Raw genomic sequence first — 27,236 nt, 5'->3', positions numbered from 1 at the left:
CCAATGGCAACATTTCTTAGTGTTAGTTATATGATAACAGTGTGATATTTGCATCGTTTAAATGTTGGTATCACTTTACAATAAGGTCTCACTTGTTAACTTTAGTTAATGCATTAGTTAACATTAACAAAGGTTAATAAATGCTGTAAAAATACACTGCTCATTGTTCATGTTATTAATAAAAAATAAATGTTAGTTCACAGTGCATTAACTAATGGGTTAAAAAAATGGGTCACTTTAGATTCGGGTCCAATTCTCACTTTACTGCTCATTAATTCTCAATTACTGCTTATTAATAGTTAGTAAGGTAGTTGTTAAGTTTAGGTATTGGGTGGATTAAGGGATGTAGAATATGGTCATGCAAAATAAGCTTTATAAGTACTAATGTCCTAGTAATATGCATGCTAATATGCAACTAGTTAACCCTAAAGTGTTACTAAAAACTGTATCAGTAAATGTAGAAATTAACATTAACTAAGATTAATAAATGCTGTAGTAGTATTGATTAGTGTTAGTTCATGTTAACTAATGCAGTTAACTAATGGAACATTTAGTAAAGTGTTAATTTTCATTAACACTAAAAGTTTATTTACAAAGTTGCCATCTAGACTTCCCTTGTAAACGTGTTAGTGTCCCACATGAGCTGAAGTGATTTGCTGTAGTAACTGACAGCCTGTCACTAGTATCTTCAGTGGATACAGTGAACAGTGGAGAGGAGAGGAGGTGCCGCCCACCGTGGTTTGTGTTTTCTCCGGCACAGCCACATTCGAACCGTCTTCTGCATCTGGATACACGCCGTGGCTCGGTACAGCATCTTGTTCTTCACTGACAGAGCAACAATGAACAAATAAGGGTTAGTCCTTTATTTTTTCAAACAGTTCTGTAATTACGTACTGCTTTTATTATTCTTATGTTAATTTCTGTATTTATTCTTTCATTCATTTGTATTCATATCATTTTATTTTTAAAAAATATTTTTTAAAAGCAGCCAGCAAGTGTACAGCATACAAGGGAACTCCTTCAGAAGTGTTTAAAATCATCCCATGATGCATCACAGTCAAATGAAAGTCCAAAGTGTGCAGAGACTAAATCTAAACAAAGGATGGACCGTTTTTCCCTTCTTTTTAATTATCACAGATTTGTCGTCCTCTGTAGGTGTCTGTACACGTCAGGTCCCAATGGTAGGTCGTTTGTTACGTACGTTTAATGACGGACAGGGCGCACCACTGCACCTTCTTCCAGCGGCTGCAGATCAGCCATTTATTCACACGCTTCACCAGTTCAGCCAGATGATCCGGATCTGACTTCATGATCTGATCGAACTCTGCAAACTGACACAAAAAAGGATATTCACATCACATAAAGACATATCAGGGTTAAACCAATCAGAGTCATTCCATATTCATCCCAAAATCTAAAGGAAAAGAAAAAATGGCAGAAAGGGATATTGTGCTATTAAGATATAAAGTTGTGCTATTGCCATACATCTTAAAATGAAGACACAGTAAAGATGGATGGATGGATGGATGGAAGGATAAAAGGAAGGATGGATGGATGGATGGATAAAAAATAAAATTATATATTCTATAAAAATACATCACCTTTCCAGGTCTGAAGAAAACTTTTGTCAAACCAAATTTATAATCATTTTCATTCAGGCCAAGAGCTTTGAACAAAGCCTGTTGAGGAGAAGAAAAAAACAATGTGAACAATCTAGTGAAGTGTCATCCTGCAGGCGTGTTTCCGCTGTGTAAGTGTCCTGGTGTGACACACACCTTGCAGAAGAGGCGCGGGTCGAGTCGGGTCAGTTTGGAGGGCATGTACTGCTTGTACATGTTGTAGAGCTCGTGGAAGGGTGCTCGCGAGGGGAAGCCGCCCTGCATCAGATCCAGGACAGACACCATTCCTGAGAAAACACACATGATAATGAGCTTATGATGCATTGGATCCTGACAGACAGAATGCAAGAATGCTTTTGACATGTAACAGTCCAGCTGTCGGCTTGCAAACTCTGACTTAAATGTCAATTAGATGTTTTTGATAGCAAAGACTCTTTGTGTCTGTAAAAGCTTGTAACATGAAACAATAGGTAGTTAATGCTTAGCATGCCATGAGCTTCCCATCTTCACCATAACAAGATGAATATCATGCTACAGTTTTTCCTTGTAGTCTATCAATTAAAATGAGGTCATAAAAGCTGCATTCATAATAAATAATAAAAAATGATGTTTCACAGTTTTAGGAGGATTTTAGCATGTCACACCGCAGGACACATCCATTTAAACTTGAACATGAAAGTGCAAAATCAAAACACAATGCAGTGAGACTGGCAGTTATGTTGGCAAATCACTCTGCACCGTGTGTGTGTGTGTGTGTGTGGGGGGCCTGGTAAACTCTACATTATAGGGGCAAAATGTCCCCACAAAGATGGCAATATCTGAAATCCTTGTCCTTGTGGGGACATGTTGTAATCTCCTTGAGGAAAACAGCTTATAAATCATACAGAGTGAGCTTTTTTGAAAATGTAAATGTGACAAGCAGGACGAGGCTGAGAGCCGTGAGAGAGCGGCGTGTGATTAATGATGAGCGACATCTGACCTACGTGACGCCTACACCTACGTCTCATATCTCTCATGGAGGAGCGGAAGCATAAAAGGAGGAGCGACGACAGTGAAGCGCGAGAGAGGACAGGCCTGGGTTTATGTTGTGTTTTGAACATGAAAGTGCAAAATCAAAACACAATGCAGTGAGACTGGCAGTTATGTTGGCAAATCACTCTGCACCGTGTGTGTGTGTGTGTGTGTGGGGGGCCTGGTAAACTCTACATTATAGGGGCAAAATGTCCCCACAAAGATGGCAATATCTGAAATCCTTGTCCTTGTGGGGACATGTTGTAATCTCCTTGAGGAAAACAGCTTATAAATCATACAGAGTGAGCTTTTTTGAAAATGTAAATGTGACAAGCAGGACGAGGCTGAGAGCCGTGAGAGAGCGGCGTGTGATTAATGATGAGCGACATCTCACCTACGTGACGCCTACACCTACGTCTCATATCTCTCATGGAGGAGCGGAAGCATAAAAGGAGGAGCGACGACAGTGAAGCGCGAGAGAGGACAGGCCTGGGTTTATGTTGTGTTTTGTTATGTGGAAGCAGACGTCCGTGAGGGGCTGCTGTCTTTACTTTACTTTTGTATTTGGTTATTTATTTGGTTATTGAAGTCTTTAAATGTTCGCCGGTTCCCGCCTCCTCCTTCCCACAACAACGAACTGCATTACAGTAAAAATGCAGAAAGAGTGTGTGCGTGTGTGTGTGTGTGAGAGAGAGAGAGTGTCTGTGTATGTGTGTGAGAGTGTGTGTGTACCTGAGCACTGTAGTTGAGACAGGATCTGAGCCCCCTCAAACTGACGGCTGACCATCTTCAGATTGGGCTTCACACAACGGACAAAACTTGAACCCTGAAACACAGCAGCAAAATCATTACCAGCTGTCAATCAGAAAAACACATCATCGCTTTCAAACAATCTTACTGTGCCACCTGAGCTCATATATGTGTAATATATCATCCTATCAATATAACATTTGCTGAGAGGTATGCAAGATCAGTATATTTACCTCAATCGCTCTTTACACTGAATGTAGATAATACAATCAGAATCATTCTCGCGTTACGATGCTTCCCTAGTTATTTTTAAGCTACTTGTCCAGCCAGGCAAGTAGAATTCTCTTTCACTTGCCTTTTCAAAAAATAAATTAAAAAAACACTTATCCCGGAGAAGCAAACAAGCATAAATGTGGAGCCCTGAAACCCAAAGTTGAACCAAAGTTAACCATTGTTAAATGTTGATCAATTTAAAAGACTTACATTGACAAATAAATAAATAAATAATAGGTTAAACTAATAATTTTATATTTTCCAGCGCCCCAGAACGCTTCCCACATATATCCATTTTTGGTCATGGGACAGACTTAAAGCAGTCGGAAGTTGAGAAGTTGATAATAATCAGTTAAAATGCTAAACAAAAGTTAAATAAAATTGTTTCCTTTCAAAATTTTAAAACAAACAATTTTTGATTATTTATAAAGTTTTATTAAAGGAGATTTTCAAAGAATTATTTTGCCACAATGGCGCCCCCTCCCGTCCGGCGCCCTTATGCACTGCATACCGTGTTTTTGCGCCACTGTGTCCAGAACTGCTACTTTTCAGGAAGTGTATTTTCCAAAATAATTAAACCTAATAACATTTTACTGTATTTTTTAAATAATAATAATAATAATAATAATACACACTGCGGTGTCAAAGTTGATACACTTGCATGTGTCATTATTTTATTAGCATTTTACCAAAATCAAGCTCATATTAGGTTGCAAGGTTTTTGACCAGCAACAGAGAAAGCAGAGACGCTCCAAACTGTGTGTGGCACTAAATTCATGATTAAGGCGGGATGGAGTTATGAGGTTTGATTGACAGTTTGAGGGTTTATTCATTTTTCTACCTCAGAACAAGAAAAAAGAAAAATCAAACTGAATTTCAGTTTTTTTGTGGGGGGGGGGGGAGAAAAAAAAGAAAAAGGCACTTCAAATTTTCTTCTTTCAATATTAAATAAAAAAAGACTGAATGAATGATACAGCGATTTACGCGGACCACCACAGACGAAAAAAGTGACCAATTGTAATGATTTATGAAAAATAATAATAATACAAGGAGATACAAGTTTCTGCCCGACAGCAATGATATAGCCTATAACATTAAGGTAAAACTGAAAATGTTAAGGTAAAACAAAAATGTACTCACAGTACTGTGCAGCTTTTCCAGAAGAATATTCAGTTGTGTCTGTGAGAGAGAGAAAAAAAACCCATCAAATTTAAGACCAGCACAAATAACATTAATACTGTTTGTCCGTACAGAACAACCTCAAATGAAATCATATTTCAGATTCTTTGACTTTATTAAACAGGCTGCGGCTCACATTCAACTGTAAAACAGGGTAACTGCCCGTTTAAAACACTCAAGATATGTTTTCAATATATGCATACAAACATATCAATACATATGAATTTAGAGGTTGATCAATATTAGATTTTTCTTGATGCGATAATAACGTGTTTAAAGAAAGAAAATAAAAGGATTATTGTACCAATGTGTTAAATAATCTTCTTAGTCTTTCCTTCCTGTAACGGGTCGGCCCAGAGAGAAGCCACAAGAGTTTACTTGAGTGAAATGTCAGATACAGCTTATTGTGTCATTGAAATACCAATAATATAAAATTATGCATAATGCAGGACTTTTAATTATATAGACCAAAATACACTGGAACTCTTATTTTAAAATGTCTTTACTTTTCTACTTCCAGCTGCTCTTTTAAAGATTTCGCTGGTACTGGTGATAAAGTCTGATATCTTCACTCTGATAAAGTCATTTAATGCTTAGGAGTACAGGAGAACATTGCAGAATGGCTTCGCACAAAAAAAAAAAAAAATGTTATGGAAAGAGGAATGATCAAGGTCATACAATTTTTTGCCATTTTTTGCTTGGCCCTTTTTGTTGTTGCCCAGGAGTGTATATAAAATAATTTTTATTCACAAATATAATGTTTATTTTATTTGTTAGACTATTTAAATGAATAAATATGCATAAACAAGTGTAGTTATTTATAGCCTACATAAGATACCATTTTTTATTAGACTGCAGTTCGAAATAAAATAATACTTAATATTATTTTTAAAATTAGAGAAATCACTGCTTATTCAGAATTTTTACAGAATGCGGTTTCACTTTATTCCGTCTGTAGAACAAAATGCATACCTAAAAACAATTAACTTGCAATGTTAACTTAAGAATACATATAAAAGAAACATCAAAACAAGATGTGCAATCAAGAAAAAAAAAGATTCGACAATGAGAAAAATAAGCATGAATGCTGTTTGACAGGGAATGCTTCCTCACAGCATAGTCACAAATATTAAACATGTTTAGTAAAATCTTTGCGAGAACAACTGGCAACATCTGCTTCTTGATTTCTTCGACACCGAGTGGAACAGAGCCGGTCCGGTTGAGCGCGATCAGTGGTCTAGTGAGCTCCCGTATCACCATTACTGTTATTACATCCCCAAATTTAAGACTTCGTAAATTACATGAAGACTTTTGTTATACCATTTAAAGTCCCCCTGTGTTGAAAATCAAGTATTTAATGTTGTTTATATGTCTATGTGGTGTTTTTAATGTGCTTTAAGACAAACCATGTGCAAATTCATAAGTCAGTTCTTAAAACTGCAGTGAACCAAAGACAAAAACACAGTTTGAAATCGCTGGTGTTTCTGACGTCACAAACTACCTTGTAACCAATCAGATCAACATGTGATCATCAACGAGTGGATCTCTGAGCTGCTGTGAGTGAGTGGAGGCGGCGCTCATTTGCATATTCATATAACCGCATATACTAAATGAGGCAAGTGAATAATTTTATTTATTATTTATTTATTATGTATTATTAACCGTTTACATTTGTCATTTTGGTGATCAAATATGAGTTTTAAGGGATAGAATGACTGACTACTGGGAGACTTTAGGATATTTCAGACTTTTTATGACCTTACATTTGATCAAACTGAATTGAGCTTTTTCCTGTACACATCGGTTCGCTTTTTCCTTCAAACAGCTGTGAGACTTAATGATTTTGAGACTGACCTTGAATTTGTTGCCTACACTGATGAAGCTCAGTTTGCCGGCCTTCTGCTTGGTGTCTTTGGAGTGATTAGAGTTCTCGAAGAGCTCGCCGATGAACTTATCCTTCGACTCGCTCACCAGACACGCCAACGACATGTGAAGAGCGTCGTTATTCTTCTCCACAAACTGAGTCTGAAAGAGAGAGGAAAAAAGGTCTGTATCACGTAAGTATTGTATCACAATACTTTAAAACACTGTTCTAGGATGCAGATCAACAGTTAGAGTGAAAACAATATCTGGAATAAATGAACACATAAGAGTTTGTGAAGTAGTGATTTTAGGATTTTAGTGACCAGATTTTAGTGTTGGTTACTAGGAATGTTACAGTGAGGAAATATTCACACCGGTAAATGAGCTTGTGACAACACCAGTATTACTGATAACACCAGGTCGCTTTTCACTTTCACTTTGCGATCACGTGTACTCTGTACCTGCAAATTGTTGGCCTGTACACAATGTAGATTTTGTTTCAAGTACACATTTTAATTTATTTTTTATACATTTTAATATAAGTTTTAGTAGTCTAAGGCCCTGTTTACCTCTGGTATTAAGATGGGTTTTGGTCGATCGGATCAAAAGTGGATGATGCTAAATACAGGTGTAAACTGTACTTAGCATGGTTTAAATCATACGTATCTGACCGTTATCAGTTAGTAGCAGTAAATGAAGAGATGTCTTATCGGTCAAAAGTTCAGTATGGCGTACCACAAGGCTCAGTACTAGGACCGCTGCTGTTGACTCTGTACATGCTACCCTTAGGAGATATTATTAGGAAGCATGGCATTATGCTAATGATACTCCGCTCTATATTTCTTCAAATGTATATAAATTATGACATATGCTCTCAATGACAAATGTGGAACAGTTAGTTTATGCATTCATGACATCAAGGCTAGATTATTGTAATGCTCTTATGGGTGGTTGCCCTGCATGCTTAATAAACAAATTACAGCTGGTCCAAAATGCAGCCGCTAGAGTTCTTACCAGAACCAGGAAGTATGACCATATTAGCCCGGTTCTGTCAACACTGCATTGGCTCCCTATTAAACATTGTATAAATTTTAAAATATCACTGATTACTTAGAAAGCACTAAATGGTTTAGCTCCCCAGTACTTGAGCAAGCTCTTAACGCATTATAGTCCTTCAAGTCTATTCCGATCTCAAAATTGCAGCCAGTTGATTATACCTAGAATATCAAAATCGACTGCTGGTGGTAGATCCTTTTCCTATTTAGCACCAAAACTTTGGTACAGTCTTCCTAACATTGTCCGGGAAGCAGACACACTCTGTCAGTTCAAATCTAGACTAAAAACACATCTCTTTGACCTAGCATACACATAACACATTATAAACTTCTATAATTTAATGTTAGGCTGCATAGATTAGGTCAGCCAGAACCGGGAACACTTCCCATAAATCCTGATGTATTTGTTACATCATAAGAAGGATGGTGTCTACGCTAATATTAGTCTCTCTGTTTATCCCGAGGTTTACCACAGTCCGCCGGATACAGGCCGTATCCGGATCTGATGAAGGACCTGCGCTTGGACACAACAACAACGCAGTCGTGAAGTGTCAACTAGTCTCTCCCTTGTGAAGGCCTCCTTCCCTTCCCTTTACCTCTGTATTGATAAAACGTTGTCGGGATAATTCCGATTCACGTGTCTACGCGGAAGCGATAAAAAAATCTGAATTATAAATTCTTCAAGGCTTGTACCTTGGAGCCTGTTTCATGGTTTGCGTTCTCGAGCCACCAGGCACTGTTTTGTGCAAATGAGCGGCCGAATCGCATTAAAGGTTTTCTGTTGGAACGGTGTCATGTTAGCGGCCAGACAATAACTTAATTTCTACTGTAAACAGTCTCTGTTGCTTTAATTTCCTGTTGTCAATGTAAAGCTGCTTTGAAACAATCAGTATTGTTAAAAGCGCTATATAAATGAAGGAGACTGACTGACTAAACGGGGTCTAAAATGTTTTGAGCTTGTCCACTTTCAGAGGTAGTTGAAAACACATTAAACCGGATTGCTTTCATAGTGTAAATGCTCATGTGGTCGAATGTGTTAAAACAGCCACGAAAGACTGTCCATTAGATTGAAAGATCTGCAAAAACCCAAACATTTACCAGCCTATAACCCTCCCCTCGAAGAAATCAGGACAGAAGTGTTTGAAAGAGAAATGTGTTTTTCTTTTAATCTAGTGTTTTGCACATGTTTCTGTGATGAGCAGGTTTAGGGGTAGAGCTTGGGTTAAGCAAGAGAAAAATCACTATCCTGATATAAAATCAACGGAAGTCTATGCAATGTCCTCGCTAATATAGTTAAACAAAAATGTGTGTGTGTGTGTGTATGTATGTACCGTTTCATAGCAGACTGCTCCAGCGAAGTGTCTTATGATGAAGCCCTCATCGTCTCTGACGTTCCTGTGCACTGCCAGCTTGGACTTCCTAGGAACCTGTGAGACATGCGATTTAAAAACTAAAGCCTCTAAACATCAAATGAGATGTTGAAACGAGGGCTATTGTGAAGTGTGACTCACAGTCAAGCGGAAATGCTCCTTGTGTTTGCTGTGGACGGTCTCAGTAAAGTGCTGGTCACTGGGTTGAGGTAGCCGGTTCTCTTCATCCAAGATGTCCAAGATGCCAACTAACTTCGACTCTACCAAGTCTGAATAGATGCAGATACAAAGGTAAATTCATGCACTCATCAAGTACATTTAGGCTGCTAAAAGATTCAGCCTTCTAGTTTATAAAAGAGTGCAAACATCATATTTTTGTGGCGTAGAGTCATGTTTAATGAGACACAGACCTATACAGTCCTGATTATCCACGTAATGGACTTCATTTACTCCCAGACCTTCTTTTTGATACAGTTCCTGCTCCTGTTAACCAAAAAAAAACGACAGACAAGATATCAGTCCAGCTCATGCTTTATAATGGCTGATATCGACTAACAATGTCACCTTGTTTATCAGTGCACCACTAAAACATTCCTTTGATTTTGGTTGATTCTGTAAAAACTACACTGTTTATTTAAAGCAAAATGCAGTTACCTTGTGGCAAATCTGCCACAAAAGATGTAAAACACCCATAATCATGTGTAAAAGAAAAAGCAAAGACATACAAATGAATGAATGATTGAATAAAACGTTTGGTTTGGTTTGTTTTACACTGGTTAAGATAACATCTGTACTCAAATTCGTTTCATTTGATGAACAATGTAAGTGAATTGCTGATTCCTATTCGTGTAATTTCATCACTTTTCAGTTTGTTGCGGTTGATAAATGTATTTAGAAAATACTCCATGTGAATATTTACAATGTTATATTTCTATGGAAAAAAAAAAAAAAATCAGAAATGATTGCCAGAAGGGTTTTGCCACAAAGGTGATACATACATGCGTGTGATATACAGTAATGTATGAATCATAATTTTGTATGAACGCTCTGTACGCTGCACACATATGAATACAGCAACACAAATACATAATGCAACACGAATATGTGCAGAAAGAAAAACAACATACACTACTGTTCAAAAGTTTAGGGCTGGGAAGATTTTTTGTTTTTGAAAAAAGTCTCATCTGCTCAGCAAGGCTATATTTGTTTGATCAAAAATGTGAATAAACAGTAAAATGTCATTTATTCCAGTGATCAAAGCTGAATTTTCACCATAATTACAGTCTTCAGTGTCACATGATCCTTCAGAAATCATTTTAATATGCTGATTTGATGCTCAAGAAACATTTATGATTATTATCAATGATGAAAACAGTTGTGCTGCTCCATATTTTCGTGGAATCTGTCATATTTTTTTTTTCAGGAATCTTTGAGGAATAAAAAGTTCTAAAGAACCGGGGTTTTTTTCTCAGTAATGTTAGAAAACATTACAAATGTCTTTACTGTCACTTTTGATCAGACCAATGCATCCTTGCTAATAAGTATTAATTTGTAAGCCTTTTTCAATAAGGTCTCAAATCCATTTTTGAACTACTGTATGCAATATAATATTAAAGACAATGTAATAGGAAGATAACTGACATGTAAAAAAACAGATGATATGAAAATACATGGGTGTAAATTGTGACAGGACGAGGCGGTTGTGAATATCTCACCTCTTTGAGAATGCGCTCATTAAAGAACTGCTGCAGTTTCTCATTACAGTAGTTGATGCAGAACTGCTCAAAACTGTTGTGCTCAAAATACTCTGAGGAAAGGGAAGAGAACAATTAGGTTTTACAGTTGGTTAGCTTCAATTCTGATATTTGGAAAGCTAAATACAAATGGCAAATATTTCGTTATATTGAAGATGTTGTGCTAGTGAAGTTTTTTTTTTTTTGTGTGTGTGTAAGGATCTTAACAGCATGAAATGGAATTTGAATGATCAACCACATGGCATTAATGGCTCAGGTGACTCAATGAAAATTGAGCAAAGACGGTCTTGTACCAAAGCCAGCAATGTCCAGCACACCGATGAAGTGAGCAGACGAGTCGAAGGGGAAGCACTGGTTGATCCTGGTGACCACATGATCGAAGAGACGGCTGTAGATGGCTTTAGCCAGAGCGTCACGTGCACTTGTGGCCTGCTCCACCTTCAGAGGGACCCTGCAGAAGACAAGAGCACCATTACATGATTGAAACCAACTGTGTCTTTTCACGCTGGGAACTACTCAAGGGAAAGCACTCAGTGTAGCTATTATCTCTGGTGGCTGTGATTGGTTTTCCACTGGATTCCAAGCATCTCGGTTCAATTCTTCATCAGAAGGCTTGAGACTTGGCTCTTACTTGATGGCTGTGCCTTTGACGCCCCCTGCAGAGGTGAGCATGACCCTGGAGGTCAGACTGACCCGCAGATCTTCCTCATCCAGACCCAACAGCTCGGCACAGAACTGCAACGACTGGCCACTAGTCTTCTTTAAGACACATCCCCCTGAAACACACACATCGACAGCAGTGCAGTGAGAAACCAACAATATACAGAAACATTTCCTAGATGCTTTTCTTCGTTTTCATCAAGATCTGCTTTATAATTGAACTGATGGCTAATGTGACCTCGTGTTTATTGTGAGGGAACGGTTATGTAATATATATGTATCAAATATGTCAAATAAATCAACAGATTTTCTTTTAAAACAGATCTTGCCCTACCTTATACACATTTGTTTTTCAATCATTGACTTCCACTGTTTTTATAGTAATGTATTATTTAGTATGTATTATTTATTATGTAAAGACTAATGTATTATTTCGTATCTTTATTAAGCCGCTGTCGTTGTGGGGACTGTTGAGATGTTCTCAAATTTCAGGTTTGACTATTGCTGTGACAATGATATCCAAACTAGTGTTATTTTACTATTATACACTTGTAGTATTTATTAATATTTTGAATTAGCTTTTATTTTTATATTTTCAGTTTTCCTTTTAATTTAAGTAATTTCGTGTTTCAGTTTAGTTTTTTTATATTTCAATTACAGTTTTAGTAATTTTAGTACTTCAACTAATTTTATTTAGTGGGTTAGGGTTACTCAACATTTCTAATTTGCGTTTTAATTCTTAAGCTTCTTATTTTGAAATCTAAAAATATATATATACATTTTTTTTGTGTGCTTTATTTCAAAAAAGTATTTATTTAACAGTTGCAACACTAATCCACACCTGGCTCGAGTGAGTTTTCAGTCAGAAACAGCAAGTCATAATGAAAGCATTTTTTTTAATGTAAAATAAACTCACAGCAACATGTTCTGTCTAACTGGTAAGTAAGAAACGAATTTTACTGAAAACTAAACAGCTGGTTACAAATGTATATAAACCGTACAAGTGTGTAGATCCTGCTATAGTCTGGATTATTTTCCCTGTCGGCAGCTTTCAAACAGTAAACTCAAAGTTAGCTGATTGGTTGGCGTTTTAATGTCATGCCAGATCCCTTGGCTATTATAACGGTGAGTTAGAAGTAAAAATACTATAAAAGTCCAATATAAAAGCCTACCTAATATTTTAAAATTTAGCTTTAGTCAAAACCTCTAAAATGGATTCAGGGTTGACAATTAAAAGTGTTTGCTGAGTCACAAGAGTATTTTAACTGTAAGCACCAGACCAGTGTGTGTGTGTATAACGGTGTAGTAAGTATATTCAGGAGCTAGCTCTCCGTTTACCTGAGGTACTTCCAGCCTCCTCGAAATCAATGTTTCCAAGGTGCAAAACCCCAGCCACCACCCTGAACAAGTTGAGCTTCTCTGTGTCGTCCAGACCGATCTTCTTCATGGCCACACACATTCGGTTAAAGTCGGCGTGATCGTCCAGCAGAGGGTCTTTCAGAGGACCGGCCTTCAGAAGCTGAGGAACAACGCTCAAGTTAGACACAGGCATGTTGTTAGAACAGAAACACGTGAGCTTATCATCATGTTTGCACATAAAGTTCAGCACAGCAACTAGAATCAATTTATTTCAAAGTTTTGTTACCCTATACTGCATAACCATCAGTGCATGGGCAGCAGAACACCAACTCCACGTAATCCTTTAAATATATCCACAAAGCTACATCGTGAAACTCGTGACAGTCCTAGTCACCACTTCATTGCGTTAAGGTTGTCAACTGAGATCAAATCCAATATGCCTACATGCATTTGCTCAGACCCTATAAATTGCCTGCAGACAACCAAATTACAGTAAAGTTTACTGTATTGTAGTGCTTGCTTATTGCTTTGAGGTCTTGTAGTTGCATGCATTCATATTTACTATTCAGCGAAATATTGCAGGCAAAGTCAAGTCATATTAAGTGGAAAGAGTTGCTCAAGTTTGTCGTCATGTAAATTTGTAAAGTGACTTGTGTGTGAGCTGTGCTTCTACATCGCTACACTATTGACAATGGACATTTTTCGCCCGTAAAATTTCTCTAATGTGTGAGCAACTTTAGTCTCCTACTTGGTTCGAAATGTCCTGGTATGCTGTACATTTTAATTTTGTAATTTTGTTTAGTTTCCTAGACTCTCCAAACACACAAAGCTCAAAAATGTAGCATTCTAGTGACTTCAGAGTGATGAGTTGTTATTGCATAATTTCCATTAAAAAATAGGTAAATGGAAAAATTGTTAATATCATGAACCCCTGTGGCTTTACAAACCACTCATCACTCTCGCATCACAGCATCTCAAATGTTGCTTTGGTGGCTCTGAAACACCTGAACCAAAGTCTGTCATCAGAACGATTTGGTTTAATTCCCCCCAGAAGCGTGATGATTGTGTTCCCAAACACCAGCATCCGAACGCAAGAGAACATGACAGCGTTTGCTGTGTTTCATCTTCCGTTTTTTGACGGAGGAAAAAAGAGCCACAGTTTCTCCCCCGATTCCAGAAACTTACATTTTTATTACTGATATTTTGCACCAGTTTCCCAGGAAGTGATGATTTTGTTATCTTAAACACACGGAAACGCTGCTTTATTCGCAAATGTTTTATGCGATAGTCCAATTAAATGTGCAACTTTGGATGGAAACACCGCAACTGATTGAAAAGGTAAAGCCAAAATAAAAATATGACAAAAATATGACACATAAAAATAAATACATTTGAAATGTATCTCTAGCCTAATCTGATATACAAACCGTATCATTCATACATATATATTCATTAACTTTACTTTCAGGTAATTTCAGGTCATAGAAGTTCATCTGACAAAAAAGGACAAATGGCAAGTGTATGTAGGTTTTCTACAGTCTTGATGTCTGATTATGCTGTAAAGTGCAAAAAAGCAGGTTTGTTGTCCTCAACATTTTAACAAGTGAATTTTAAGTATGGATATGGATGTTAATGTATTGGCTACTGCCAATAATGTATTGGCAGAAGCAAGTACTGAGACTTGCTAATGGCAATACATTCACAAACATGTCTGTGAGCATGTAACAAACATGATTTAGCAGACCTATACAGGTGGAGCTGGGGAAGGAGGAGGGTTTTTGAAAGCGCACTGCATACTGCTACCAGCAACACCCCGGTATTTATTTGAATGTTAAGCTGCAGCTCATTGGACTCTGATGCAACAGCAACCAATCAGCTGTGCCATGTAGATAATGATGTGATCGCTACCAAATGAGTCAAAGACTTATCAGCCAGCACCATCTACAGTTTCATGCCAGAACTGGGTATTAAGTTCCTTGAATTATCCAAGCGCAGCAATTGAATTTTTGGGATTCGTTGCGGCTCGATCCTCATCATAAACAGCAGTGTCGTTGTGGCTGTTGTCTTTCAGTGGGTGTGGATCACGACTCTCTTCAGGTGTGAACATTCAGTGATGACCTCAAGTAAACTCTTGTACCATCATGATTTTTACCCAACCTCTCATGACAATCACAAGCCTGATGTAACTATGTGTGGATATTTTTAAATGACATAAATGTTGCATCCCCCAATTGCCTGTTAAATAAAATGACAAGTTGTTGGTATTTTGTGTCAAATCATAAACAGGAATATTAAGAGAGTAATATCCCGTTACCATATGGAAAGCCAAGAAAAGCCAAAACAGGAGGGAAATGGCAGTTTAGCTCCCAATAAATAAAAGTACCTTCCCATTTTTACAAGATCTGGGTCAAATATATTGCACTTTTTTTTTTTTTGTTGCTTTTAAGTGTTACATGGCCATGGCAGGAACATGCTGTAAAATTGTATATAATCCAAAAAGGTTAATATGTAACCAGTGTAACTCAAGTAGAATATTCCTTCAAGTTTGTTAACTAAAGGAACAAGGAAATGATGAGAAATCGATTAAAACTAGTAAACCCACATTCCAAATGACACAATATAATGATCATTGTCCTCCAAGAAATACATTGGACCCAGGTCAAGTATTTATATCACAAAAGGAGAGAAGAAAACCAAAGTCCCACTGATTGCACAACACGCATATTCACCTGCCCATCCTTTGATATATCAGGGACACACAAACACACACACACACACAACGAAGATTAGTGCAGTGATTAGATTAGTATGAACACAATCATGCATAAATTACAAACAATTTGATATACATGGTCATAAGAAAATGCCTTGTATCTGTGAAATATCAAGCCGTAGGCCAGCAACCAAACAGAAGTATAGACACTCGCAAAGGCTGAGATGAATCAGTGATGAGGCGTATAATGCCTAAATCAACAGCGAATCTATAAAACCAGAATCACGTCCCAGTGACCCTCCACTGACGCCTTCATCAAAGACTCTTCTTCTACCCATCTCACCAATGACCCTATTGCCACTTAATCCAAATCTTTGAAAACTGAATATTTTAAAAATGACACAATTATGAATTATTTCCAGTAAATTCAATCAATTTTACATGTTTGGTGTGAAAATGTGTCAAATTGGTGGATAAGACTTTAGTATAAAACGTAACAAATCTTTGCTGTTAACTTTCACGGTGCATAGTAAGCCTGCCTTACAGATGTATCCAAAAAAATTATAATAGAGTGAGGCCAAGTAAATTCCCTCTCAAATAACCTTTAGAGTCGTTTTAAGCCGCATTGATGGCAGTTCCTGTGATAATACAGAAAATTGATAGAAAATAAATGTATTACCTCTGGACTCTTGCGGTTTTGAGGAATCAGCTTGTCTGAATCCTTGGTAGAGAAGTACCTTGTGCATCCTCGACATAGATACTAGATGGAAAAAAATGTGTACAATAAAAATGGTTTAGCTAACAGATATTTACTTAGCTAACAGACTATTTCAATAATACAACTTCAACACTTTGCTTGATCACACTCAACCTGAATATGCCAAATAATACTGTCATGCTAATATAGCACAAATTAATAACAGACATCAGCCTGTCTTAAGTGGAATGCATATAAAAATATATGTTCAGGTCAGCTCGGTTAACATGCAAACCAATAACCTGGCAACACAAGTGAACCACGTTTACAAGACTTCATTAATAAATCAGGTTATTCCCCAGTATTGAGGTCAAAACCTAACTATTCATGTATCTGATTTAGAGTATTCCATTTTTATGTCAGTTTTGATTTTAAATAAAGCATTAAAAACCCAAGAGTATTCCAAAATATCAGCGAGAAGCTTACAGACCCATATTCTCCTCTTACACAGTTAGGGATGCAGCATTTTGGCTGCACCACTTCTGCACAACATGAGAACACATTTTAATCATTTCTTGGGTAAAGAAAGAGTCGGTTTATGCTTAAGCTGTTTATGACCGTACTCCAGTATAGGAACAAGGGTTAACGCCATTACAAATGCATTGATGGCTTATTAAGCATAATCGGGTTAAGAACGTGCATGTAAACACACTCATTGATAAGTCACTCAGACCCTGTTTACACCGGGTATTAAGATGCGTTTTGTTCTATCAGATCACAAGTAGACGAGGAAGACAAATTCCCGTTTACACCTGGTGTTTAATCAGTCTCTTTTGTCGACTTTCATAAATAAATAAATGTATAAATGTATGGGTTTTTACAGATCTTTTGATCTAATGGACAAAATAAGCTTACAAAATTTACATATGAACATCAGAGTAGTCAGAGATGACTGGAAAAACATACAGAGAAAATCAGCTTTAGTTTCTGCTCTGACAGCCACGAGACCATCCGGACACTGTGAGTGTGTGTTAGAGATCAGGAATGATGAGAGAACATTGTGTTTAGAACGTTTTTCACCTTCAAACCAAACTTGTTTAAATCCCGTCTGGCTAGAGATCTTCCCATAATGTTCACTCATTAGTTCAGTAGGCGGAGAGTAGACAGTCTTTTGTGGCTGTTTGAACACATTCGACCACATGAGCGTTTACACTACGAAAGCAATCCGGTCGAATGGTCGTTTTTTCAACTACCTCTGGAAGTATTGGAAAGTGGACGAGGTCAAAACGTTTTAGACCCCGTTTTAGACCCCCGTCAGACCACCTGTATTTAGTGTCGTCCACTTGTGATCCGATCGACCAAAAACATCTTAATACAAGGTGTAAACAGCCCCTTCCTGGCTATTTTAAAGAAGTTGAAGCGTAATGTAAGTGTAGTGGGTCTGTGAGATGCAGGATTCACACACCCTGAAACAGTCTGGAGAGCTGAGGTGGAACTTCTCCTTGATGTCTTCAGGAGCTCCAGCACACAGTCGGTAGAAGATGTGATAGTTCCTCTCCTCCTGTCCCTGCGTGCAGATGCGGGACTTCTCCAACAGGTAATGGGACACAAAACCACCTACTACTGTGTTCTGGAAAAAAACAAATCAGCACTGCATGCAAAGAAATGCCTAACAAATTGATTTACAAAATCACACATTTGCATCACTACTCACTATATCAATTAAAAAAAACAACAGCAGATGGTGTTGCGCCAAGCACTCAGTGGACAACAAATTCAGCGAAAAATTAAAACTGTGCACTGATATATAAAAAGCATTACATTTATCTGACTGTAGTGAAACTTTTGTACAATACGCACCTTTTCATTAAAGTGAATCTCTACAAATTTCCCAAAGCGACTGCTGTTGTTGTTTCGGACAGTTTTGGCATTTCCAAATGCCTCGAGCAGTGGGTTTGCTAGAATTGAGTGATGGAAAAAAAGTTTCTTTGTCATATTTTCTATGACTTACATTAGTTAAAGTATAGTGGGGTACAAATTTAGATTAGTCATTCAAGCCTACCTTCAACTATTCTTTCATCAATGTCTTGACCTGTACCATAAGACGTAGTTAAGTACCTGTGGAAGGAGAGAACAACCCATCTCACATTAAATTAAACATATTCGTAATTCCTTAATTCATATCATGTACATATTTTGTGTTAAAAACAAAGGAATGGAGTTTTACGTAGAAATGCATATCTTCCTTTTATTCAAACTATTTTATTGCTAAATAAATAAGACCTTTCTATACCTGAGAACAAACTTGGTGTTTTCGGTTTTTCCAGCTCCTGACTCTCCCGACACAACGATGGACTGACTCATCTTCAACACCTTCATGTCACGATAAGTTTTATCCGCTAAACATATATAATAGGTATGAGTATATACAGGGAGTAATACATTTCAATTTATATATATTTTCAAGCTAATAGTATATATTTTGTGTACATCATTGAGAAGCCTTAAGTGCCCCTATTATGCGTGAATGTAAAAGGTCTGCAAAGTTTCTAAGATCAAAGTGCACGAAGAATAAAGGTATTGTCTCCTAGAAGAAATAATCGATTCTGAACTGTTGAAACGATTCGTCAGTAATTCCAGTCTCACTTCCTGTTACAGATCTACATAACAAATTTGCATAAAGCCAGCATATGGTCTTCATTGGCTATCCACGAACAACACTGTAGCACAAGCACTGTAGTTGTATCAGAGACTGGAAGAGTTTGGTTCGTGTTGTTGACTGTGCTGCGAAAGCAAACCCACTTTGCACCCTCTTCCAAAGACTCGCTGGAATTGATACAGTAAAACCGACATCCTAATTTCTGTTCGTATCAAGCACTGAGGAAGCCTCTGGAGACAAAATTCAGATATGATTATAGGTGTTTTGTTTCCGACACGTGCTATAAGCGGTTGACCAATAAAAACAGACTGAGCCATCTGACCAATCAGAGCAGAGTAGAGTAGACTAATCAAAACAGACTGAGCCGTCTGACCAATCAGACCAGAGTCGACCAATCACAACAGACTGGACCATCTGACCAATCAAAGCAGAGTAGAACGATCACAACAGACTGGGCCACCTGACCAATCAGAGCAGAGTAGACCAATCACAACAGACTGGGCCATCTGACCAATCAGAACAGAGAAGACCAATCACAACAGACTGGGCTGTCTGACCAATCAGAGCAGAGGAGACCAATCACAGCACACTGGACCATCTGACCAATCAGAACAGAGTAGACTCTCGGAAAGGAAGGGTTTAGTAATGAAAAGTAACGATGCTGCAATGTATATACATTTACACATTTACATTTAGTCCTTTAGCAGACGCTTTTATCCTAAGCGACTTACAACTGAGGACTAAAGCAAGCGAGTCATCGTGAAGAGGCAAGAACAACACAAGAAGTGCTCAAAATACAAATTTCAGGCACTGCTCAGAGTAGCAAAATCCAGACAAGGGAAGATTTAAAGGAGAAGGAAAGGGTTTTTTTTGTTTAAAATTTTTTTTTTGTTTTTGTTTTTTTTGTTTATGTTAACTACTATATAATGAGAAGGGTGTTTTTTGACCTGGGATTCATGTAAATCGGTTGTAGGAACCTTTAAAAATAGCATAATAGGGACACTATAATATCTCTTCCTTTGCATTAAATGTAGCATGTAGGTCCAAGGCCACTTACCAATTGCATAGACGTGAGGTGGCAGAGTGCCCAGCGATCGGCCCCGGTACTGTTTGATGCTCTCTGGGGAATACAGCTTGGGAATCTCACAATATGGATTCACAGCAATCAGGATGTTGGCAACAAATGTCTAGAACACAAAGTAACATGAGCAGCAAGAAAGGAACCAATGAATGAATTTATATTCTGCAGACCCTTTTTTCAAATATTAATGAACTGAAAATTTGTACATAAAAATTAATTTAAGGAATTTCAGAAATGACATTTAATCATAGAAGAGAAGTATGTATGAAGGGACATAAAGAATAGTGTCTTCATGACAACATTGGCAACAAAGAATATACTTACATAAATCTTATCTTTACTATAGCGCACACGGACATTATTTAGAAGCGTGGCTTCGTTCAAGTACATCAACGAGCCTGTAACACACACACAAAGCCATTAGTGAACAATGGTGTCGTTTTAACCAACAGATGACTAACATGTACATCTCAAACTATTGACACTTACAGTTGTCCTCCACATGTTTGTTGACATCATCTTCAGCAGGGAAGACTTGATTGACAGAAGCCTGAAAGTTCTGGAACACAGAGAAATGACCATCATTAACCGTACAGCACACTAAAAGCCTGTGAAAACCTGTGTAAAGTGCCACACGCTTTCTCTTGCACATGCACAATCATACAACTCTCTGCTTGCATTGAACGTTAATGAGCACTTTAATAATCTGGATTTTGCATGTCAGTGAAAAAAAAAAGTGAGCAGTATTTGGAATCTTGAAGCTAAGGTGTTGCTAGGGAGTTGTGGAGGGTTGACAGGGTGTTGCTAGGGAACTCTAAATATGCAGTTGCTTAGAAGTTGTTTGCTGTATTAAAGGTGCTCTAAGCGGTGTCGGGTGACATCACTTCTTGTTGACGTTTAAAGTATTGTCAAACAAAACTAAGGCTAGCTAGACCCTCCCTCCTCCTCATCCGCGCACTAACCCCCCAAACCCTTCTTGTCGGTTATTGGCTGGAACAGTGTGTTATGTTTCGTGGTGCGGGTAAGCCCAATTTGTTTTTGTTGCCGTTTGTGGAGCCTTGGGTGTCTGCAGAGACCATGTTTTTTTACAGTGTGTTCAGGGGACAGGTGGGGACAAAAAATTTTTTGGCCTAAAAAATGCGTGACAACGCTTTGAGCACCTTTAATTGTGGTGACTAATTTGTGGCATTCACAGTGTTTTTAGCATGTTGCTATGCTGTTGCTAGGGGGTTCTGGACGGTTTCTAAGGTGTTACTAAGTACATGTAAGTCAATTCTGAATGACAAAAAAATAGCACAACTCTTCAACAAGCTGCACACTTTAAAGTGTTATTTATTTCTAAAGCACACATGTAGGATTAGTTACATGCTGACGTTTAAAGGGAAAGTTCACCCAAAAATTTAAATTCTGTCATAATTTTCTCATCCTCATGTGGTTCCAAACCCATTCGACTTATTCATCTTTGAAACACAAATATAGATATTTTACTGAAACTTGAGAATCCACTTCACCAAAACAATGACTCAAAGTTTAAAAAGACATCGTAGAGGACATTGTGTGTTTATCACATAAAGCACATCAAACACAGTAAAGCTCAACCATTATTTGCTTGATGTGAAAACAAACCTCAGTGTCAAGAAATTACAGCTGAGCTTCTGTTTACTGTACTGCATGTGCTCCATCAATACAATAGTTGAACAAAAGCCTACATTAGATCTGTTTGTCATATAAAGTAGGGCTAGCCATTTACACATTTTTCACAATTCGATTTAGATTTTCCCAATTAAATCCCAATTCAATTAAAGGTTAAGAAAAAAGATATGATGGATATGTAATAATGTGCACATATTTAGCAAAATGCTCCTCTCTAGTGTTAATTTTTCTAGTTATGGAGTTATGGTTGGTCACTGAATGGCTTTTCTGAGGTGAAAAAAGATATGGGTGACATACATAAGCTGTTTTATTGACATCTTTCTGTAGTTGAAGCACTGATTGAGACATTTTAGTTTAAATCTAAGACACAGATTTTAGTAAGTTGAACTGTATCTTTCAACATTCCTTCTGATGTTCATTCATGTTTATTTGGTGCTTTAAAATCGAGAAACCAATATTTTCAACCCAGTCTTAATACAAAGCGAGATCGAATCTCTTCTGAAGACTTGGATTAAACGGCTTCCTCATGATTTTTTACAGTCACTTTATGAACTTTTTGAAGCATCAATCATCTTAAATCATTTGTGTTCTGAAGATGAGCGAAAGTCTTATGGGTTTGGAACGAAATGCGGGTGAACAAATAATGACAGAATTTTCCTTTTTGGGTGAATTAACCCTTTAATACTTGGGGTCTGATAGCAATATTGATGCTTGCCTTAGCAAACACAACTACAACTAATTATCTACGGTTCCCACTTTATGTATTCCACCTCCATGCTTCTGTTGTGATATCAGACAATAGTGTGTCTTCCACACACACACACTTGTAGCGTGTAAACAGACAGCCCATTGTGCTTTCACAGCCAAGCGACATCACACTGCACACAAATCACATGGGCAAGATGTAATGCTGCACACAACACGCTGTCTTGAAGTTGTCAGACGTGAAAACACACGCACGCGCACGCACACGCACACGCACGCACGCACGCACGCACGCACGCACGCACGCACGCACACCCACACGCACACACACACACAAACAAACACACACACACATTGCTACTGTAATGTGTGTAAAGCTCCAGAGAGGGACGGACTCCATATGGGCAGTAGGGAGTGTTTGCAGGAGCTCTGAAAACACAAGCATTCAGCCACAGATTTAATCATTCTTCTGCTTCTGCAAACAATCTGTGAAGTTCAAAAAATGTTTTTGACAGAAACATGACAAAAATGCAAGTACCTCATTATGAGATCATATTAGCAGTTCCTTGTTTTGAAAGCACAAGCTTTTTACTAAAAGCCCTTTAAATCAACAGAACTTTCCCTCTGGAATGCGGTTTTTAATGAGATTTTCACTGGTGTTCCTTGACAACCAGTAGGAGAGTGAGCAGTTTCATTTCCACCCTGAACTATAAGTCCTCCTATCTGGCTTTGTTTTCTACAGAACTGTGGCTCCTATTCACCCTTCCACGCTTCAGTCATTTTAACAATGAACACCTTGAAATAAAGTACATTTAAGGTTTGTGGCGCATACACATTTTAATCATTACTAACTGACCCTTCTTAAAGAAACACATTTTAATAGTACATTAAAACTACATTCAATCAGTCAGTTTTTGATGAGAAATTGTATTAAAGTTCAGTTCAATACAAAACTTCCTTTCAAGACGGACAAGGCTGAAAGCAATGACGACTTGCAGCTCAGTGTGTCAGTTGTTTAATGATTCATTACCCGCTCTAATGGATTCAGTTCAGGAGTTCAGGATTCCTTAGAATAATTTAAACAGGTAACGTGAGTTTTTTAACGTGAGCTCAACTGGCTCATAATCAAGCAGGTTTTCTTGCCATTGGTTTTCTGTACACGGTCATATTTTCTCATCACAATTCATTTAGACCGCAAATTCACATCACTCAAGTCAGGTAAAATATGATTTTTTTGCAGCAGCAGATTCACAAAGCTGTGCAGGAAACATAGTCTTAACTGTTGAGCTGCAATCTAAAAATGGCCACCAGGTCTGTTCTCACAGGGTCACAGTAGGGAAAAAACAAAACTAGATGCAAATAATAACATGGACGTAACTATAGAATTCTGCATTGGTATGACTGCAAAATCATAAGCAGGCTTATAAACTTTAACACCTGAGGAGAAACTAATTCTCATATAAAAGGTTGTGTCCAATCCAAGATGCAAATCCGTCTGTCACTTATGAATCTCAAACAATCAGTTTATGTTTAGAATATGTTTAATATGTTTAAAGACCTAATAAAATATTTAGACTCTTATTTACTTATATTGCAAGTAGCCGTTTAATAAATGGGATAATGTACATCCAGCCGGTTGTTCTCACAGAATAAACCCCTTCAGGCTGATGGAAGATCTGATCAAGTCCTGATCACCCTGTCTGGGTTTATTCTGAGATAACAACTGGCTGGATATACATTATCCCTTACTTAAAAAACATAGATTTTTAACTAAGTGCCATTCCCTGTTTCATGAATATCTCTCACTAAATCATATTCTATGGGTTTAACCCTCTGACGTCAGGCTGGATAATTGCAAGCTTAAAAGGCTACAAAAAAACATTACACAAATACACAGGCCCAAATGATCAGCTAACGCATTTTAAGAGCGTTTCTTTTTGTAGATAATATGAGTTCTTGCATTAACAAACCTCAGTATTCAGGGGGGAAACAAAATGACTTTTGTACCATTAAAGAAATAGTTCACCCAAAATTAAAAATCTGTCATCCTTTACTCATGCTTTTCCAAAACTATATGACTGTCTTTCTTCTGTGGAATATCAAAAGAGCATATTTTAAGATTTTTTTTGTCCATACAAGTCAATTGTAACCAAAATGGTTTGATTACCAAAAGTCTTCAAAAAGCTTTCTTTTTGAGAAAGAAAACCATACGTTTGTAATGACATGAGGGTGAGTAAATGATTTCAGAATTTTTTCACATTTAGGTGAACTATCCCATTAAACCAGATGTGTTATTATACACGCTATAAACATGATGACAGTTCTTGACAGTCATGATGAAAGTCTTGACTTGACTGTTAACTTGCTCAGCAAGATTCAAATTGTTGATCTGCTATGACATTGATATTTAAACGAAAACTGAGTCATAAATGACTTAATGTAGAGCCCTTGGGACTACAGCATGTACTTCCATTGGATAATTAATTATATTTTCTGACACATAATGAATGCAAAAATGTATAAAAAGAGCTTGTGTAACTGGAAGTATTTGTGTTCATGTGCTTGCACGCATGTTTAAAGCATGTTTCAGCTTTAAACGTGACGCTATGTATTTCTGCAGAAGCTCCTCCTCACCTTCCCTCTCTGGTTGAGAGGTTCGATGGTCAGACTATCGGCACTGATGTCGATGATTCTTCCCAGCTGGAACCCATCTGTAGGGTGGGGGGCCCACACCGGCTTTCCATCGTCCATTTCACCGCTGAGGAAGAAAAACAGGAAAACAATCAAATGCCAATGGAAGAAGAACAGAGAAAACGTTAGTTTGCCTCAGGCAAAAAAAAAATTCTTTCATTAAAAGTAATTAAAACATTTTATAGTACGGAGCTGTTGAATGCTTGAATCTGATTGGTTGACAAACGTTCCAAGGTGTGCAATTATTTTCAGGTAAACGAATGAATAAAGTAGTTCCAGGAAGGTCTTGACCACATTAGAGTTCCATATCACTCCGCCAAATGATTTCAGTTATTTCAAAGGTCCTTACAGCTGACAACAGCAAAAGAACCAAAACCCACAATGACACCGACCCAGCAAATAAATATAGTAAACCATAGGATTTACTATATTTTTTTGCAGCTTACAACTTTTTTGCAGATAAACTTACAGCTTATGGGCTCTAAAATGACGTTTAACAATTACCAACGGAGGCTTGGGATTAGATCCGTCAGAAATAGGTCTTACACATAGTGTTTTAAGGACAAAGACTAGACAAATGTCTTGAAATACATCGCCTGAACAATATCTTGATGTGTGGTAAACATAGTAGAAATGGAATAATTGACCCTGGGTCGTTGAATTATCAGAAAATAATTATTATTTTCTAATAATTCAATGGACTTTTGTTAATTATTCCTTACATATAATGTTTTACAAATAAGTAATTACTGTACATTTAAACACGAAATTCTATGCAAACATATTTAAAGCAAAGTTTAATGGCATTTGTAACTATTAAAATGTACAGTTCTTCTATCGGGTCCTATTTGATAAATATTGTAAATCATGTCCATCAATTCTACATAAAAAAATGATATATATATATATAAAGATTTTCATTTTTTAAATTATACTATTAAGATGATCAAAACAATGGAGATGTGTTTGTATATTTGATTTAATTTTTCTATTGCCTGTTTCAAGTGTTCAATAATGAACAGTTTAAGACAACTATATACTGTATATCTGCACTCACAAATTGAAATGTGAAAATTATGTGGTTAAATTCTATTCAACAATCTCAAAGGGGCGTTTAAGACATTTATAAGTGATTTATTTAGTTGCATAGGATACATTAAATTTTGATTTAGATTCAGAAAACAATGTCTATTGTGCAACTGCTGGTCATATTGGGATGGGTTTCATTAGAAAGACTAATGACTACTGAGGGAAAGATAAATGGAGCAAAACACAGAGAGGTGCTTTATCCAGATCACTTAACTCAGATTTCAGAATGAACACAAATCTTTCTGCATGACATCAAGCCAAAGTACAGCGAAGAGAACAATGGAGTGACTGTGGTGCAAGTCTACAAACATCTCAATACAACATATTTTAAAAATCCCCATCTCATTAGTCTAACTATTAACCAAATATTATCTATGACTTTTACCCCAATAAACTCCTAATTACTGCTCATTAATAGTATGTTTAGGGTTACGGGGTGTAGAATATGGTCACACAAAATGCAAGATGTGCTTTGGATCATTGTCATGCTGGAAGATTTAGCCACGGCCCAGTTAAAGCTTCCTGACAGAGTCAGTCAGATGTTGAATTAATATCTGCTGGTATTTGATGGAGTTTATGATACCGTGTATCAAAAGTTGTCCAGGGTCTTAGACCCTGGACACAACATTAGAAATCCACCACCATACTTCACAGTGGGGGTGAGGTACTTTTCCACATCGCTGTGTTTCTGTCTATGCCAAAGATAAATGGCATAGAAAGTTTGATTTCCAACATTCAATTGATTTATTTGAACTAAAAATGAAAACAAACAAACAAACAAAAAGAGCAGCAAGTTTAAATTTTCCCTCTTTTTAGGGAACTAAGTGCTCTAGTCTTGGCTTCTAAATGCGTTTGCATTTTTTGGTTTACTGTATTAGTATTTTATACACTTACGATGTATGTTGTGTTACTACATGATTACTTGTCAAATAAAAGTTATCTTCTTCTGTCAGTGCAAGTCCATCCTGCCAGTAGTTTCGAACTATCGATAAAGAACTCCGGCTCTCAACTATTCGTTAGGCGACTGTACATTTTTCAAGGCTGTTTTACTTGCC

At 37.3% G+C, this 27,236-nt stretch overlaps 1 protein-coding gene across 3 annotated transcripts in view; it reads right to left on the bottom strand.

The window, feature by feature from the left end:
• The window catches only part of myo6a (myosin VIa), a 66,618-nt gene that overhangs the window by 18,915 nt on the left and 20,467 nt on the right, over positions 1-27,236 (bottom strand). For all 3 annotated transcript variants that reach the window (XM_077219626.1, XM_077219627.1, XM_077219628.1), the window contains exons 2-24: positions 25,036-25,159; positions 20,533-20,602; positions 20,368-20,441; positions 20,020-20,149; positions 18,597-18,702; positions 18,366-18,421; positions 18,164-18,261; positions 17,769-17,933; positions 16,286-16,366; positions 12,873-13,053; positions 11,506-11,650; positions 11,168-11,325; positions 10,836-10,927; positions 9,531-9,603; positions 9,262-9,389; positions 9,082-9,177; positions 6,687-6,857; positions 4,794-4,832; positions 3,363-3,456; positions 1,776-1,906; positions 1,602-1,679; positions 1,202-1,331; positions 735-825 (exon numbers count right to left, since the gene is read on the bottom strand). In XM_077219626.1, the coding sequence (XP_077075741.1) occupies positions 735-825; positions 1,202-1,331; positions 1,602-1,679; positions 1,776-1,906; positions 3,363-3,456; positions 4,794-4,832; positions 6,687-6,857; positions 9,082-9,177; positions 9,262-9,389; positions 9,531-9,603; positions 10,836-10,927; positions 11,168-11,325; positions 11,506-11,650; positions 12,873-13,053; positions 16,286-16,366; positions 17,769-17,933; positions 18,164-18,261; positions 18,366-18,421; positions 18,597-18,702; positions 20,020-20,149; positions 20,368-20,441; positions 20,533-20,602; positions 25,036-25,152 (2,504 nt within the window). In that variant the 5' untranslated portion in view covers positions 25,153-25,159. The remainder of the gene's footprint in view (positions 1-734; positions 826-1,201; positions 1,332-1,601; positions 1,680-1,775; positions 1,907-3,362; positions 3,457-4,793; positions 4,833-6,686; positions 6,858-9,081; positions 9,178-9,261; positions 9,390-9,530; positions 9,604-10,835; positions 10,928-11,167; positions 11,326-11,505; positions 11,651-12,872; positions 13,054-16,285; positions 16,367-17,768; positions 17,934-18,163; positions 18,262-18,365; positions 18,422-18,596; positions 18,703-20,019; positions 20,150-20,367; positions 20,442-20,532; positions 20,603-25,035; positions 25,160-27,236) is intronic.

This window comes from Siphateles boraxobius, unplaced genomic scaffold (genome assembly GCF_051911475.1).
Source record: "Siphateles boraxobius isolate OS27281-9 unplaced genomic scaffold, OSU_SipBor_1 8, whole genome shotgun sequence".
NCBI classification, from domain to species: Eukaryota; Metazoa; Chordata; class Actinopteri; order Cypriniformes; family Leuciscidae; genus Siphateles; species Siphateles boraxobius.
This window is presented reverse-complemented; position numbering and strand designations above follow the sequence as displayed.